The sequence below is a fragment of the Scyliorhinus torazame genome, chromosome 16 (genome assembly GCF_047496885.1).
Source record: "Scyliorhinus torazame isolate Kashiwa2021f chromosome 16, sScyTor2.1, whole genome shotgun sequence".
NCBI lineage: Eukaryota > Metazoa > Chordata > Chondrichthyes > Carcharhiniformes > Scyliorhinidae > Scyliorhinus > Scyliorhinus torazame.
In genome coordinates, this window is record NC_092722.1 from 69051226 (window position 1) to 69070891 (window position 19666).

The following is a 19666-nucleotide window of genomic DNA, read 5'->3' on the forward strand; positions in this document are numbered from 1 at the left end:
TCCCACACTCCCATCTCGACTGTCCGCACTCCCATCCCTACTGACCAACTCCCATCCCGAAGGTCCCACACTCCAATCCCGACTGTCCCACACTCACACCCCAACGACTGTCCCACACTCACATCCCGACTGTCCCACACTCCCATCCCAACTGTCCCACACTCACTCCCATCCCGACTGTCCCACACTCCCATCTCGACTGTCCGCACTCCCATCCCTACTGACCAACTACCATCCCGAAGGTCCCACACTCCAATCCCGACTGTCCCACACTCACACCCCAACGACTGTCCCACACTCACATCCCGACTGTCCCACTCCTATCCTGACTGTCCCACACTTCCCCCTGACTATCTCACACTCCCCTCCGACTGTCCCACACTCCCCCCCCCCCCACGACTGTCCCATGCTCCCAAACCGACTGTCCCACACTCACACCCCCACGACTGTCCTACACTCCCATCCCGACTGTCTCACTCCTATCCTGACTGTCCCACACCCCCCCCCCCCAACTGTCCCACACTCCCCCTCCCGACTGTCGCACACTCCCATCCCGGCTGTCCTGCACTCCCATCCCTACTGACCCACTCCCATCCCGACTGTCCCACACTCACATCCCGACTGTCCCACACTCCCATCCCGACTATCCCACCCTCCCATCCCTACAGTCCCACACTTCCATCCCGACTGTCCCACACTCACCCCCCCCCGACTGTCCCACACTCACCCCCCCCGACTGTCCCACACTCCCATCCCGACAGTCCCACAATCTCATCCCGATTGTCCCGCACTCCCATCCTGACTATCCCACACTCCCATCCCGACTGTCACACTCCCATCCCGACTGTCCCACACGCCCCCCCTGACTATCGCACTCCTATCCCGACTGTCCCATACTCCCATCCAGACTGTCACACACTCCCATCCCAACTGTCGCAATCCCAACCTGACTGTCCCACACTCTCATCCTGACTGTCCCACACTCCCCCCCCCCCCTCGACTGTCCCACACTCCACCCCCCCACCCGACTGTCCCACACTCCCAACCTGACTGTCCCACACTCATCCCCCCCGACTGTACCACACTCCAATCCCGACTGTCCCACACTCCAATCCCGACTGTCCCACACTCCCATCCCGACTGTCCCACACTCCAATCCCGACTGTCTCACACTCCCATCCCGACTGTCCCACACTCCCATCCCGACTGTCCCACACTCCCATCACGACTGCCCCACATTACAATGCTGACTATCCCACACTCCCATCCTGACTATCCCACACTCCCAACCCGACTGTCATACTCCAATCCCGACTGTCACACTCCCATCCCGACTGTCCCACACGCCCATCCTGACTATCCCACTCCTATCCCGAATGTCCCACGCTCCCATCCCGACTGTCCCACACTACGCCCACCCCCCCCCCAAACGACTGTCCCACACTCCCCCTCCCGACTGCCCCGCACTCCCATCCCGACTGTCCCACTCCCATCCCGGCTGTCCCACACTCCCATCCCGACTGTCCCACACTGCCCCCCCGACTGTCCCGCACTCCAGCCCCCGACTGTCCAACACTCCCCACGACCGTCCAACACTCCCAACCCGACTGTCCTACACTCACCCCCCCACGACTGTCCCACACTCCCATCCCGACTGTCTAACTCCCATCCCGACTGTCACACACTCCCATCCCGACTGTCCCACACTACGCCCACCCCCCCCCCCCCCCCCAAAACGACTGTCCCACACACCCCCTCCCGACTGCCCGGACTCCCATCCCGACTGTCCCACTCCCATCCCGGCTGTCCCACACTCCCATCCCGACTGTCCCACACTGCCCCCCCGACTGTCCCGCACTCCAGCCCCCGATTGTCCAACACTCCCCCCGACCGTCCAACACATCCCCCTCGACTGTCCCACACTCCCAACCCGACTGTCCTACACTCACCCCACCACGACTGTCCCACACTCCCATCCCGACTGTCTAACTCCTATCCTGACTGTCCCACACTCCCCCCCCGAATGTCCCACACTCCGCTCCCCCCCACGACTGTCCCATGCTCCCAAACCGACTGTCCCACACTCACACCCCCACGACTGTCCCACACTCCCATCCCGACTGTCTCACCCCTATCCTGACTGTCCCACACTCCCATCCCGACTGTCCCACACTCCCATCCCGACTGTCCCACACTCCCATCCCAACTGTCCCACTCCCATCTTCACGGTCCCACACTCCCATCCCGACTGTCCCACTCCCATCCTGACAGTCCCACACTCCCATCCCGACTGCCCACACTCTCATCCCGACAGTCCCACAATCTCATCCCGATTGTCCCGCACTCCCATCCTGACTATCCCACACTCCCATCCCGACTGTCCCACACGCCCCCCCTGACTATCGCACTCCTATCCCGACTGTCCCACACTCCCATCCAGACTGTCACACACTCCAATCCCGACTGTCCCACTCCCATCCCGACTGTCCCACACTCCCATCCAGACTGTCACACACTCCAATCCCGACTGTCCCACACTCCCATCCAGACTGTCACACACTCCAATCCCGACTGTCCCACTCCCATCCCAACTGTCGCACACTCCCATCCCAACTGTCGCACACTCCAATCCCGACTGTCCCACACTCCCAACCTGACTGTCCCACACTCTCATCCCGACTGTCCCACATTCCCCCCCCCTCGACTGTCCCACACTCCACCCCCCCACCCAACTGTCCCACACTCCCAACCTGACTGTCCCACACTCATCCCCCCCAACTGTACCACACTCCAGCCCCCGACTGTCCAACACTCCAATCCCGACTGTCCCACACTCCCATCCCGACTGTCCCACACTCCCAACCCGACTGTCCTACACTCACCCCCCCACGACTGTCCCACACTCCCATCCAGACTGTCTAACTCCTATCCTGACTGACCCACACTCCCAACCCGACTGTCTAACTCCCATCCAGACTGTCACACACTCCCATCCCAACTGTCGCAATCCCAACCTGACTGTCCCACACTCTCATCCTGACTGTCCCACACTCCCCCCCCCCCTCGACTGTCCCACACTCCACCCCCCCACCCGACTGTCCCACACTCCCAACCTGACTGTCCCACACTCATCCCCCCCAACTGTACCACACTCCAATCCCGACTGTACCACACTCCAATCCCGACTGTCCCACACTCCAATCCCGACTGTCCCACACTCCCATCCCGACTGTCCCACACTCCCATCCCGACTGTCCCACACTCCCATCACGACTGCCCCACATTACAATGCTGACTATCCCACACTCCCATCCTGACTATCCCACACTCCCATCCCGACTGTCATACTCCAATCCCGACTGTCACACTCCCATCCCGACTGTCCCACACGCCCATCCTGACTATCCCACTCCTATCCCGAATGTCCCACACTCCCATCCCGACTGTCCCACACGACGCCCACCCCCCCCCCAAACGACTGTCCCACACTCCCCCTCCCGACTGCCCCGCACTCCCATCCCGACTGTCCCACTCCCATCCCGGCTGACCCACATTCCCATCCCGACTGTCCCACACTGCCCCCCCGACTGTCCCGCACTCCAGCCCCCGACGGTCCCGCACTCCAGCCCCCGACTGTCCAACACATCCCCCTCGACTGTCCCACACTCCCAACCCGACTGTCCTACACTCACCCCCCCACGACTGTCCCACACTCCCATCCAGACTGTCCAACACTCCCCCCGAACGTCCAACACATCCCACTCGACTGTCCCACACTCCCAACCCGACTGTCCTACACTCACCCCCCCGCGACTGTCCCACACTCCCCCCCCACCCCCGACTGTCCCACACTCCCAACCCGACTGTCCCACACTACGCCCACCCCCCCCCCCCCCAAAACGACTGTCCCACACACCCCCTCCCGACTGCCCCGCACTCCCATCCCGACTGTCCCACTCCCATCCCGGCTGTCCCACACTGCCCCCCCGACTGTCCCGCACTCCAGCCCCCGACTGTCCAACACTCCCCCCGACCGTCCAACACATCCCCCTCGACTGTCCCATGCTCCCAACCCGACTGTCCCACACTCACACCCCCACGGCTGTCCCACACTCCCATCCCGACTGTCTCACTCCTATCCTGACTGTCCCACACTCCACCCCCCGACTGTCCCACACTCCCATCCCGACTGTCCCACACTCCCATCCCAACTGTCCCACTCCCATCTTCACGGTCCCACACTCCCATCCCGACTGTCCCACTCCCATCCTGACAGTCCCACACTCCCATCCCGACTGCCCACACTCTCATCCCGATGGTCCCACACGCCCATCCCAACTGTCCCACTCCCATCCCGACTGTCCCACACTCCCCCCCCCACGACTGTCCCACACTCCCATCCCGACTGTCTAACTCCTATCCTGACTGTCCCACACTCCCCCCCCTCGACTGTCCCACACTCCCAACCCGACTGTCCTACACTCACCCCCCCACGACTGTCCCACACTCCCATCCCGACTGTCCCACACTCCCATCCCGACTGTCCGCACTCCCATCCCTACTGACCCACTCCCATCCCGAAGGTCCCACACTCCAATCCCGACTGTCCCACACTCCCATCCCGACTATCCCACCCTCCCATCCCGACTGTCCCACACTCCCATCCCGACTGTCACACTCCCATCCCGTCTGTCCCACACTCCCATCCCGACTGTCCCACACTCCCATCCCGACTGTCCCACTCCCATCCCGACTGCCTACAGTCCCAACCTGACCGTCCCACACTCCCATCCCGACGGCTCCACTCCCATCCCGATGGTCCCACACTCCCATCCCGACTGTCCCACACTCACCCCTCCACGACTGTCCCAGACTCCCATCCCAACTGTCCTGCACTCCCATCCCTACTGACCCACTCCCATCCCGACTGTCCCACACTCCCATCCCGTCTGTCCCACACTCCCATCCCGACTGTCACACACTCCCATCCCGACTGTCCCACACTCCCATCCCGACTGTCACACTCCCATCCCGTCTGTCCCACACTCCCATCCAGACTGTCCCACACTCCCATCCCAACTGTTGCAATCCCAACCTGACTGTCCCACACTCTCATCCCGACTGTCCCACACTCCCCCCACCCGACTGTCCCACACTCCCAACCTGACTGTCCCACACTCACCCCCCACGACTGTCTCACACTCGCATCCCGACTGTCTCACTCCCCCCGACGGTCCCACACTCCCCCCCCACCGACTGTCCCACACTCCTCCCCGCCCGACTGTCCCACACTCCCATCCCGACTGTCCTACACTCTCATCCCGACTGTCCCACACTCCCATCCTGACTATCCCACACTCCCATCCCGACTGTTACACTCCCATCCCGACTGTCCCACACACCCATCCTGACTATCCCACTCCTATCCCGACTGTCCCACACTCCCATCCCGACAGTCCCAATCCCAACCTGACTGTCCCACCCCCCCCCGACTCCCACACTCCAATCCCGACTGTCCCACACTCCAATCCCGACTGTCCCTCACTCCAATCCCGACTGTCCCACACTCCCATCCCGACTGTCCCACACTCCCATCCCGACTGCCCCACATTACAATGCTGACTATCCCACACTCCCATCCTGACTATCCCACACTCCCATCCCGACTGTCATACTCCAATCCCGACTGTCACACTCCCATCCCTACTGTCCCACAGGCCCATCCTGACTATCCCACTCCTATCCCGAATGTCCCACACTCCCATCCCGACTGTCACACACTCCCATCCCGACTGTCCCACACTACGCCCACCCTCCCCCCCCAAACGACTGTCCCACACTCCCCCTCCCGACTGCCCCGCACTCCCATCCCGACTGTCCCACTCCCATCCCGGCTGTCCCACACTCCCATCCCGGCTGTCCCACACTCCCATCCCGACTGTCCCACACTGCCCCCCCGACTGTCCCACACTCCCAACCCGACTGTCCTACACTCACCCCCCCACGACTGTCCCACACTCCCATCCCGACTGTCTAACTCCTATCCTGACTGTCCTACACTCACCCCCCCGCGACTGTCCCACACTCCCATCCCGACTGTCTAACTCCTATCCTGACTGTCCCACACTCACCCCCCCACCCGACTGTCCCACACTCCCATCCCGACTGTCTCACTCCTATCCTGACTGTCCCACACTCCCCCCCCCGACTGTCCCACACTCCCATCCCGACTGTCCCACACTCCCATCCCAACTGCCCACACTCTCATCCCGATGGTCCCACACGCCCATCCCAACTGTCCAACTCCCATCCCGACTGTCCCACACTCCCATCCCGACTGTCCCACACTCCCATCCCGACTGTCCCACACTCCCCCCCTCCCCCCCACGACTGTCCCATGCTCCCAACCCGACTGTCCCACACTCACCCCCCCACGACTGTCCCACACTCCCATCCCGACTGTCTCACTCCTATCCTGACTGTCCTACACTCCCCCCCCGACTGTCCCACACTCCCATCCCGACTGTCCCACACTCCCATCCTGACTGTCTCACTCCTATCCTGACTGTCCTACACTCCCCCCCCGACTGTCCCACACTCCCATCCCGACTGTCCCACACTCCCCCCCCGACTGTCCCACACTCCCATCCCGACTGTCCCACACTCCCATCCCAACTGTCCCACTCCCATCTTCACGGTCCCACACTCCCATCCCGACTGTCCCACTCCCATCCTGACAGTCCCACACTCCCATCCCGACTGCCCACACTCTCATCCCGATGGTCCCACACGCCCATCCCAACTGTCCCACTCCCATCCCGACTGTCCCACACTCCCATCCCGACTGTCCCACACTCCCATCCCGACTGTCCCACACTCACTCCCATCCCGACTGTCCCACACTCCCATCTCGACTGTCCGCACTCCCATCCCTACTGACCAACTCCCATCCCGAAGGTCCCACACTCCAATCCCGACTGTCCCACACTCACACCCCAACGACTGTCCCACACTCACATCCCGACTGTCCCACTCCTATCCTGACTGTCCCACACTTCCCCCAGACTATCTCACACTCCCCTCCGACTGTCCTACACTCCCCCCCCCCCACGACTGTCCCATGCTCCCAACCCGACTGTCCCACACTCACACCCCCACGACTGTCCCACACTCCCATCCCGACTGTCTCACTCCTATCCTGACTGCCCCACACCCCCCCCCCCCCCGACTGTCCCACACTCCCCCTCCCGACTGTCCCACACTCCCATCCCGGCTGTCCTGCACTCCCATCCCTACTGACCCACTCCCATCCCGACTGTCCCACACTCCCATCCCTACGGTCCCACACTTCCATCCCGACTATCCCACACTCACCCCCCCCCCGACTGTCCCACACTCACCCCCCCCCGACTGTCCCACACTCCCATCCCGACTGCCCACACTCTCATCCCGACAGTCCCACAATCTCATCCCGATTGTCCCGCACTCCCATCCTGACTATCCCACACTCCCACCCCGACTGTCACACTCCCATCCCGACTGTCCCACACGCCCCCCCTGACTATCGCACTCCTATCCCGACTGTCCCACACTCCCATCCAGACTGTCACACACTCCCATCCCAACTGTCGCAATCCCCCCCCCTCGACTGTCCCACACTCCACCCCCCCACCCGACTGTCCCACACTCCCAACCTGACTGTCCCACACTCATCCCCCCCGACTGTACCACACTCCAATCCCGACTGTCCCACACTCCAATCCCGACTGTCCCACACTCCCATCCCGACTGTCCCACACTCCCATCCCGACTGTCCCACACTCCCATCACGACTGCCCCACATTACAATGCTGACTATCCCACACTCCCATCCTGACTATCCCACACTCCCATCCCGACTGTCATACTCCAATCCCGACTGTCACACTCCCATCCCGACTGTCCCACACGCCCATCCTGACTATCCCACTCCTATCCCGAATGTCCCACACTCCCATCCCGACTGTCCCACACTACGCCCACCCCCCCCCAAATGACTGTCCCACACTCCCGCTCCCGACTGCCCCGCACTCCCATCCCGACTGTCCCACTCCCATCCCGGCTGTCCCACACTCCCATCCCGACTGTCCCACACTGCCCCCCCGACTGTCCTGCACTCCAGCCCCCGACTGTCCAACACTCCCCCCGACCGTCCAACACATCCCCCTCGACTGTCCCACACTCCCAACCCGACTGTCCTACACTCACCCCCCCACGACTGTCCCACACTCCCATCCCGACTGTCCCGCACTCCAGCCCCCGACTGTCCAACACTCCCCCCGACCGTCCAACACATCCCCCTCGACTGTCCCACACTCCCAACCCGACTGTCCTACACTCACCCCCCCACGACTGTCCCACACTCCCATCCCGACTGTCTAACTCCCATCCCGACTGTCACACACTCCCATCCCGACTGTCCCACACTACGCCCACCCCCCCCCCCCCCAAAACGACTGTCCCACACACCCCCTCCCGACTGCCCCGCACTCCCATCCCGACTGTCCCACTCCCATCCCGGCTGTCCCACACTCTCATCCCGACTGTCCCACACTCCAGCCCCCGACTGTCCCACACTCCAGCCCCCGACTGTCCAACACTCCCCCCGACCGTCCAACACATCCCCCTCGACTGTCCCACACTCCCATCCCGACTGTCCTACACTCACCCCCCCACGACTGTCCCACACTCCCATCCCGACTGTCCCACACTCCCATCCCGACTGTCCCACACTACGCCCACCCCCCCCCCCCCAAACGACTGTCCCACACACCCCCTCCCGACTGCCCCGCACTCCCATCCCAACTGTCTAACTCCTATCCTGACTGTCCCACACTCCCCCCCCTCGACTGTCCTACACTCCCAACCCGACTGTCTAACTCCTATCCTGACTGTCCCACACTCCCCCCCCCGACTGTCCCACACTCCCCCCCCCCCACGACTGTCCCATGCTCCCAAACCGACTGTCCCACACTCACACCCCCACGACTGTCCCACGCTCCCATCCCGACTGTCTCACTCCTATCCTGACTGTCCCGCACTCCCCCCCCGACTGTCCCACACTCCCATCCCGACTGTCCCACACTCCCATCCCGACTGTCCCACTCCCATCCTGACAGTCCCACACTCCCATCCCGACTGCCCACACTCTCCTCCCGATGGTCCCACACGCCCATCCCAACTGTCCCACTCCCATCCCGACTGTCCCACACTCCCCCCCCACGACTGTCCCACACTCCCATCCCGACTGTCTAACTCCTATCCTGACTGTCTCACACTCCCCCCCCTCGACTGTCCCACACTCCCAACCCGACTGTCCTACACTCCCAGCTCGACTTTCCGCACTCCCATCCCGACTATCCCACCCTCCCATCCCGACTGTCCCACACTGCCATCCCGACTGTCCCACACTCCCATCCCGACTGTCCCACTCCCATCCCGACTGCCTACAGTCCCAACCTGACGGTCCCACACTCCCATCCCGACGCCTCCACTCCCATCCCGATGGTCCCACACTCCCATCCCGACTGTCCCACACTCACCCCTCCACGACTGTCCCAGACTCCCATCCCAACTGTCCTGCACTCCCATCCCTACTGACCCACTCCCATCCCGACTGTCCCACACTTCCATCCCAACTGTCCCACACTCCCATCCCAACTGTCCCACACTCCCATCCCGTCTGTCCCACACCCCCATCCCGACTGTCCCACACTCCCATCCCGACTGTCCCACACTCCCATCCCGACTGTCACACTCCCATCCCGTCTGTCCCACACTCCCATCCCGACTGTCCCACACTCCCATCCCAACTGTCCCACACTCCCATCCCGACTGTCCGACACTGCCCCCCACAACTGTCCCGCACTCCCCCCCCGACTGTCCCACACTCCCCCCCGACTATTCCACACACCCATCCCGACTGTCCCACACTCCCATCCTGAATGTCCTACACTCCCATCCCGACTGTCCCACACTCCCATCCCGACTGTCCCCACTCCCATCCCTACTGACCCACTCCCATTCGACTGTCCCACACTCCCATCCCGACTGTCCCACACTCCCATCCCGACTATCCCACACTCCCATCCCGACTGTCACACACTCCCATCCCGACTGTCCCACACTCCCAACCCGACTGTCACACTCCCATCCCGACTGTCACACTCCCATCCCGTCTGTCCCACACTCCCATCCCGACTGTCCCACACTCCCCCCCCGACTGTCCCACACTCCCCCCGACTATTCCACACACCCATCCCGACTGTCCCACACTCCCATCCTGTCTGTCCCACACTCCCATCCCGACTGTCCCACTCCCATCCCGACTGTCCCATACTCCCATCCTGAGTGTCCCACACTCCCATCCTGTATGTCCCACACTCGCATCCCGACTGTCCCACCCTCCCATCCCGACTGTCACACTCGCATCCCGACTGTCCCACACTCCCATCCCGACTGTCCCACGCTCCCATCCCGACTGCCCCACGCTCCCATCCCGACTGTTCCACTCCCATCCCGACTGTCCCACCCACCCATCCCGACTGTCCCACACTCCCATCATGACTGTCCCGCACTCCCATCCCGCGGTCCCATTCCCATCCTGACGGTCCCATACTCCCATCCTGACTGTCCCTCCCTCATATCCCGACTCTCCCACTCCCATCCCGACTGTCCCACTCTCCCACCCTGACGGTCCCACACTCCCATCCCGACGGTCCCACACTCCCATCCCGACTGTCCCACACTCCCATCCCGACTGTCCCACACTCACCCCCCCACGACTGTCCCACACTCACCCCCCCACGACTGTCCCACACTCCCATCCCGACTGTCCTGCACTCCCATCCCGACTGTCACACTCCCATCCCGACTGCCACACTCCCATCCCGACTGCCCCACACTTCCATCCCGACTGTCCCACTCCAATCCCGACTGTCCCACCATCCCATCCCGACTGTCCCACACTCCCATCCTGACTGTCCCACACTCCCATCCCGACTGTCCCATACTCCCATCCCGACTGTCCCACTCCTATCCCGACTGTCCCATACTCCCTTCCTGACTGTCCCACCCTCCCATCCCGACTCTCCCACACTCTCCCCCTGCCGACTGTCCCACATTCCCATCCCGACTGGCCCATTCCCATCCCGACTGTCCCACTCTCCCATCCTGTCTGTCCCACTCCCCTCCCGACTATCCCACACTCCCATCCTGTATGTCCCACACTCCCATCCCGACTGTCCCACACTCCCATCCCGACTGTCACACTCGCATCCCGACTGTCCCACACTCCCATCCCGACTATCCCACACTCCCATCCCGACTATCCCACACTCCCATCCCGACTGTCCCACACTCCCATCCTGAGTGTCCTACACTCCCATCCCGACTGTCTCACTCCCATCCCGACTGCTCACACTCCGATCCTGACAGTCCCACACTCCCATGCCGACGGTCTCACTCCCATCCCGACGGTCCCACTCCCATCCCGCATGTCCCACACTCCCATCCCGACTGTCCCACACTCCCATCCCGACTGTCCCACACTCCCATCCTGACTGTCCCACACTCCCCCACCCCCGACTGTCCCGCACTCCCCCCCTCCCAACTGTCCCACACTCCCCCCCCCCAACTGTCCCACACTCCAATCCCGACTGTCGCACGCTCCCATCCCGACTGCCCCACGCTCCCATCCCGACTGTCCCATTCCCATCCCGACTGTCCCACCCACCCATCATGACTGTCCCACACTCTCCCCCTGCCGCCTGTCCCACACTCCCATCCCGACTGTCCCGCACTCCCATCCCGCGGTTCCACTCCCATCCTGATTGTCCCATACTCCCATCCCGACTGTCCCACCCTCCCATCCCGGCTCTCCCACACTCTCCCCCTGCCGACTGTCCCACACTCCCAACCCGACTGGCCCACTCCCATCCCGACTGTCCCACTCTCCCATCCTGTCTGTCCCACTCCCCTCCCGACTATCCCACACTCCCATCCTGAGTGTCCCACACTCCCATCCCAACTGTCCCACTCCCATCCCGACTGTCCCACACTCGCATCCCGACTGTCCCACACTCGCACCCCGACTGTCCCACACTCCCAAGCTGTCTGTCCCACACTCCCATCCCGACTGTCCCACACTCCCATCCCGACTGTCCCACACTCCCATCCCTACTGTCCCACTCCCATCCTGTCTGTCCCACACTCCCATCCCAACTGTCCCACACTCCCATCCCGACTGTCCCACTCGCATCACGACTGTCCCACACTCCCATCCCGACTGTCCAACACTCCCATCCCGACGGCTCCACTCCCATCCCGATGGTCCCACACTCCCATCCCAACTGTCACACACTCACCCCCCCACGACTGTCCCACACTCCCATCCCGGCTGTCCTGCACTCCCATCCCTACTGACCCACTCCCATCCCGACTGTCCCACACTCCCATCCCAACTGTCCCACACTCCCATCCCGACTATCCCACACTCCCATCCCGACTGTCACACTCCCATCCCGTCTGTCCCAGACTCCCATCCCGACTGTCCCACACTCCCATCCCGACTGTCCCACACTCCCATCCCGACTGTCAGACTCCCATCCCGACTGTCACACTCCCATCCCGTCTGTCCCACACTCCCATCCCGACTGTCCCACACTCCCATCCCGACTGTCCCACACTCCAATCCCGACTGTCCCACACTCCCATCCCGACTGTCCCACACTCCCATCCCGACTGTCACACTCCCATCCCGACTGTCACACTCCCATCCCGTCTGTCCCACACTCCCATCCCGACTGTCCCACACTCCCATCCCGACTGTCCCACACTCCCATCCCGACTGTCACACTCCCATCCCGTCTGTCCCACACTCCCATCCCGACTGTCCCACACTCCCATCCCGACTGTCCCACACTCCCATCCCGACTGTCCCGCATTCCCCCCCCCCCGACTGTCCCACACTCCCCCCGACTATTCCACACACCTATCCCGACTGTCCCACACTCCCATCCTGTCTGTCCCACGCTCCCATCCCGACTGTCCCACACTCCCATCCGGTCTGTCCCACACTCCCATCCCGACTGTCCCACACTCCCATCCTGAGTGTCCCACACTCCCATCCTGTATGTCCCACACTCCCATCCCGACTGTCCCACACTCCCATCCCGACTGTCCCACACTCCCATCCCGACTGTCACACTCGCATCCCGTCTGTCCCACACTCCCATCCCGACTATCCCACACTCCCATCCCGACTGTCCCACACTCCCATCCCGACTGTCCCACACTCCCCCCGACTCTCCCACACTCTCCCCCTCCCGACTGTCCCACACTCCCATCCCGACTGTCCCACTCCCATCCCGACTGTCCCACACGCCCATCCCGACTGTCTCACTCCCATCCTGACTGTCCCACTCCCATCCCGACTGTCCCACACTCCCATCCCGACTGTCCCACTCCCATCCCGACTGTCCCACACTCCCATCCCGACTGTCCCACACTCCCCCCCGACTGTCCCACACTCCCCCCGACTATTCCACACACCCATCCCGACTGTCCCACACTCCCATCCTGTCTGTCCCACACTCCCATCCCGACTGTCCCACTCCCATCCCGACTGTCCCATACTCCCATCCTGAGTGTCCCACACTCCCATCCTGTATGTCCCACACTCGCATCCCGACTGTCCCACCCTCCCATCCCGACTGTCACACTCGCATCCCGACTGTCCCACACTCCCATCCCGACTGTCCCACGCTCCCATCCCGACTGCCCCACGCTCCCATCCCGACTGTTCCACTCCCATCCCGACTGTCCCTCCCACCCATCCCGACTGTCCCACACTCCCATCATGACTGTCCCGCACTCCCATCCCGCGGTCCCATTCCCATCCTGACGGTCCCATACTCCCATCCTGACTGTCCCTCCCTCATATCCCGACTCTCCCACTCCCATCCCGACTGTCCCACTCTCCCACCCTGACGGTCCCACACTCCCATCCCGACGGTCCCACACTCCCATCCCGACTGTCCCACACTCCCATCCCGACTGTCCCACACTCACCCCCCCACGACTGTCCCACACTCACCCCCCCACGACTGTCCCACACTCCCATCCCGACTGTCCTGCACTCCCATCCCGACTGTCACACTCCCATCCCGACTGCCACACTCCCATCCCGACTGCCCCACACTTCCATCCCGACTGTCCCACTCCAATCCCGACTGTCCCACCATCCCATCCCGACTGTCCCACACTCCCATCCTGACTGTCCCACACTCCCATCCCGACTGTCCCATACTCCCATCCCGACTGTCCCACTCCCATCCCGACTGTCCCATACTCCCATCCTGAGTGTCCCACACTCCCATCCTGTATGTCCCACACTCCCATCCCGACTGTCCCACACTCCCATCCTGACGGTCCCATACTCCCTTCCTGACTGTCCCACCCTCCCATCCCGACTCTCCCACACTCTCCCCCTGCCGACTGTCCCACATTCCCATCCCGACTGGCCCATTCCCATCCCGACTGTCCCACTCTCCCATCCTGTCTGTCCCACTCCCCTCCCGACTATCCCACACTCCCATCCTGTATGTCCCACACTCCCATCCCGACTGTCCCACACTCCCATCCCGACTGTCACACTCGCATCCCGACTGTCCCACACTCCCATCCCGACTATCCCACACTCCCATCCCGACTGTCCCACACTCCCATCCCGACTGTCTCACTCCCATCCCGACTGCTCACACTCCGATCCTGACGGTCCCACACTCCCATGCCGACGGTCTCACTCCCATCCCGACGGTCCCACTCCCATCCCAACGGTCCCACACTCCCATCCCGCATGTCCCACACTCCCATCCCGACTGTCCCACACTCCCATCCCGACTGTCCCACACTCCCCCACCCCCGACTGTCCCGCACTCCCCCCTCCCAACTGTCCCACACTCCCCCCCCCCAACTGTCCCACACTCCAATCCCGACTGTCGCACGCCCCCATCCCGACTGCCCCACGCTCCCATCCCGACTGTCCCATTCCCATCCCGACTGTCCCACCCACCCATCATGACTGTCCCACACTCTCCCCCTGCCGCCTGTCCCACACTCCCATCCCGACTGTCCCGCACTCCCATCCCGCGGTTCCACTCCCATCCTGATTGTCCCATACTCCCATCCCGACTGTCCCACCCTCCCATCCCGGCTCTCCCACACTCTCCCCCTGCCGACTGTCCCACACTCCCAACCCGACTGGCCCACTCCCATCCCGACTGTCCCACTCTCCCATCCTGTCTGTCCCACTCCCCTCCCGACTATCCCACACTCCCATCCTGAGTGTCCCACACTCCCATCCCAACTGTCCCACTCCCATCCCGACTGTCCCACACTCGCATCCCGACTGTCCCACACTCGCATCCCGACTGTCCCACACTCGCACCCCGACTGTCCCACACTCCCAAGCTGTCTGTCCCACACTCCCATCCCGACTGTCCCACACTCCCATCCCCACTGTCCCACTCCCATCCTGTCTATCCCACACTCCCATCCCAACTGTCCCACACTCCCATCCCGACTGTCCCACTCGCATCCCGACTGTCCCACACTCCCATCCCGACTGTCCAACACTCCCATCCCGACGGCTCCACTCCCATCCCGATGGTCCCACACTCCCATCCCAACTGTCCCACACTCACCCCCCCACGACTGTCCCACACTCCCATCCCGGCTGTCCTGCACTCCCATCCCTACTGACCCACTCCCATCCCGACTGTCCCACACTCCCATCCCAACTGTCCCACACTCCCATCCCGACTATCCCACACTCCCATCCCGACTGTCACACTCCCATCCCGTCTGTCCCAGACTCCCATCCCGACTGTCCCACACTCCCATCCCGACTGTCCCACACTCCCATCCCGACTGTCAGACTCCCATCCCGACTGTCACACTCCCATCCCGTCTGTCCCACACTCCCATCCCGACTGTCCCACACTCCCATCCCGACTGTCCCACACTCCAATCCCGACTGTCCACACTCCCATCCCGACTGTCCCACACTCCCATCCCGACTGTCACACTCCCATCCCGTCTGTCCCACACTCCCATCCCGACTGTCCCACACTCCCATCCCGACTGTCCCACACTCCCATCCCGACTGTCCCGCATTCCCCCCCCCCGACTGTCCCACACTCCCCCCGACTATTCCACACACCTATCCCGACTGTCCCACACTCCCATCCTGTCTGTCCCACGCTCCCATCCCGACTGTCCCACACTCCCATCCGGTCTGTCCCACACTCCCATCCCGACTGTCCCACACTCCCATCCTGAGTGTCCCACACTCCCATCCTGTATGTCCCACACTCCCATCCCGACTGTCCCACACTCCCATCCCGACTGTCCCACACTCCCATCCCGACTGTCACACTCGCATCCCGTCTGTCCCACACTCCCATCCTGACTATCCCACACTCCCATCCCGACTGTCCCACACTCCCATCCCGACTGTCCCACACTCCCCCCCGACTCTCCCACACTCTCCCCCTCCCGACTGTCCCACACTCCCATCCCGACTGTCCCACTCCCATCCCGACTGTCCCACACGCCCATCCCGACTGTCTCACTCCCATCCTGACTGTCCCACTCCCATCCCGACTGTCCCACACTCCCATCCCGACTGTCCCACTCCCATCCCGACTGTCCCACACGCCCATCCCGACTGTCTCACTCCCATCCTGACTGTCCCACTCCCATCCCGACTGTCCCACACGCCCATCCCGACTGTCTCACTCCCATCCTGACTGTCCCACACTCCCATCCTGAATATCTCTTGCTCCCATCCTGAATATCCCTTATTCCTACACTGTATATCTCCCTCATTCCCATCCTGAATATCCCTTGCTCCTGTCCTGAATATCCCTTGCTCCCATCCTGAATTTCCATTGCTCCCGCCCTGAATATCCCTCGCTCACACAACTCTAGATCCCTCACTCAGGACGATCGGGGAGTGACTGACCTGGATGAGGAGACAGCTGGTGCCACTGATTTCCGCAATGTAGTCTCCCGGAATCTCCGTCAGGGGCTGACTCTGGAGCAGGAGCTGGTTGGTAGAATCAATGTGAAATTCCTTGTGGGATCCACTCTCTGAGGTCACGGACACTGAGCTGTGCGGGTCGGCAACGTGGGTCAACTCGGCATAGAGGGCAAGGGCATGGAGTGCGACCACGGTGTCCTGGAGGAGGGGAGGTGAGGGTTAATCATTCCTGCAGTCACAGTCACACAGACACAGTCACACAGACACAGTGACAGAAACACACAGGGACACAGACACAGTCAAACACACACACACAGGCCTAGTACCTGAGAAATACGTGCTGGGGATAGTCCATTCAGCCCATCGACCTTGCCCCTCAATTCAATATGGTCATGTGTTCAACGATTGAGCACCCATACCCCTCTGGGATGTTCTGTTCCAAAGATTTGCAACCTTTAAAGTGAAGAAACGTCTCCTCATCTCAGCCCTAAATGATTGACTCCCTTGTGCTCGGTCTTTGTTCCCATGTTTCAGAGTTCCAGACGAGTGCGAACTGTCTCCCAGAGCCGACCCTCTCAAATCCCTTCCATATTTGTCTTTCAATGAGATCCCCTCTCATTCTGCTAAACTCCTGGGAATCTCCACCCGCTGTATTCAGCCTCTCTCATCCCGGGGAACAATCTGGAGAACGTTCGCTGTACCGCCTGTGATGGGAGTATATCCATTCTTCAATGCGGAGACCCTAAGCTGCTCACAGTATTCCAGGTGTGGTCGCACCAAACCCCTGTACAACTGGAACAAGTTAACTTTATTCCTGTAGTCCAATCCACTCGCAATAAAGGTAAATCTGCCATTGGCCTTCCTAGTTGCTTGTTACACACAAGCCTGTATCACAGTATACCACAGGGATGTACCTGGTAGGGTAGGTAAAGGGGAACCTGTAGATGTCCTGTACCTGGATTTACAAAAGGCTTTCAGCAAGGTGCCACACAAAAGGTAAATGCACAAGGTTCGCGCTCATGGAGTTGTGGGGAAGATATTAGCCTGGATAGAGGACTGGTTAACAGACAAGCTAACTCTCTGCGTTGCTCGCACCAGCACAGCCAAGTCCCTCTGACCATCAACACTTATATGTTTCAGACATTTGAGAAGATATTCTATTTTCAATTCTCCCAGAGTGAATAACTGCGCACTTCCCCATATCAAACTCCACCTGCCATCTTGTTATCCATGGGTTTAACCAGTTTTTAAATCACTTTGCAACCTCTCTGTACCATCAACAAACATGGATACCTGATTGTCCATGTTTCCATATCACAACAAGAAATATGTACCTCTGCTGAGCTGTCATAACATAAGAACTAGGAACAGGAGTAGGCCACCTGGCCCCTCGAGCCTGCTCCGCCATTTAATGAGATTATGGCTGATCTTTGTGGACTCAGCTCCACTCTCCGGCCCGTACATCATATCCCCGAATCCCTTTATTCTTTAGAAAAGCATTTATCTTTTTCTGAAAAACGTTTAAAGAAGGAGCCTCAACTGCTTCACTGGGCAAGGAAATCCAGAGATTCACAACCCTTTGGGTGAAGAAGTTCCTCCAACTTTCTAGTTGGAGGAACTGTCCTTTCCAACTCTCAGAGGGGTGCTGAGCCCCACTCTCTGCCTTTACCTGGGTCGAAGCGAATCCTCCGTAGCAATTCCTCTGTTTGACCAACCAGCTGACGATGTGAGTGGCCTGGTCCAAGTCAGAGGCCGGGACCTGGGGCTGAGAGAGCAGGGCCAGCAGAACATAGGCTGTCATCTCCACCTCAGCCGAGGGAGCTCTCCACCAGAACCCATGATCTTCCTCTTTCTCCGTCTCCTCCTTGCGCTGCCAGTGGGTCAATCCGTCTGCAACCCAGAGATCGGACACTGAACATTAGTTAGGCTTCACCCCACAGTCCAATATCCAGTCTTCCCACACTTGTGAGGATGGAGGGAGTGAGAGAGGACGAGGAGAGGAGGGCAGGAGATAGATGGAGAGAACATGGTGAACAAGGCCTTACCTTTTTTGACTGCCAGGCCCTCGAGCCTGTTGAGTATTTTGCTCCGAGTCGCCTGGTCCTCGGCCAATGTGAAGGTGTAGGCCAGGAGAGAAAGAGTGTAGGTGTTGTTCACCGTCTCCAAGGCATCTCTCAGACAGCTCAGGGCCCTATCTGTCACTCCCGTCTAGACAGCAGAGGCAGACGGGGAGAGTTACAGTCACACAAACACATGGAGCTCAGCTACCACAGACACACTCCTAAATTTATCCCTGATTCCCGACTTGAATATCACTCTGAATTCATCACTCATTCCCAAGTCAAATATCACTCACACACTCCTGAATTCAGTCACTCCCTGCTTGAATATCCCTCACTCCCAGCTTGAATTTCACTCACACACTCCTGAATTCAGTCACTCCCTGCTTGAATATCCCTCACTCCCAGCTTGAATATCACTCACACACTCCTGAATTCACAGTCACTCCCTCCTTGAATATCCCTCACTCCCAGCTTGAATATCACTCACACACTCCTGAATTCACAGTCACTCCCTCCTTGA

At 61.1% G+C, this 19666-nt stretch overlaps 1 protein-coding gene across 2 annotated transcripts in view; it reads right to left on the reverse strand.

The window, feature by feature from the left end:
• Positions 1-19666, reverse strand: part of LOC140392864 (pregnancy zone protein-like) — a 391109-nt gene that overhangs the window by 115391 nt on the left and 256052 nt on the right. For both annotated transcript variants that reach the window (XM_072478606.1, XM_072478607.1), the window contains exons 30-32: positions 19129-19291; positions 18753-18973; positions 17066-17281 (exon numbers count right to left, since the gene is read on the reverse strand). In XM_072478606.1, coding sequence (XP_072334707.1) covers positions 17066-17281; positions 18753-18973; positions 19129-19291 — 600 coding nt within the window. The remainder of the gene's footprint in view (positions 1-17065; positions 17282-18752; positions 18974-19128; positions 19292-19666) is intronic.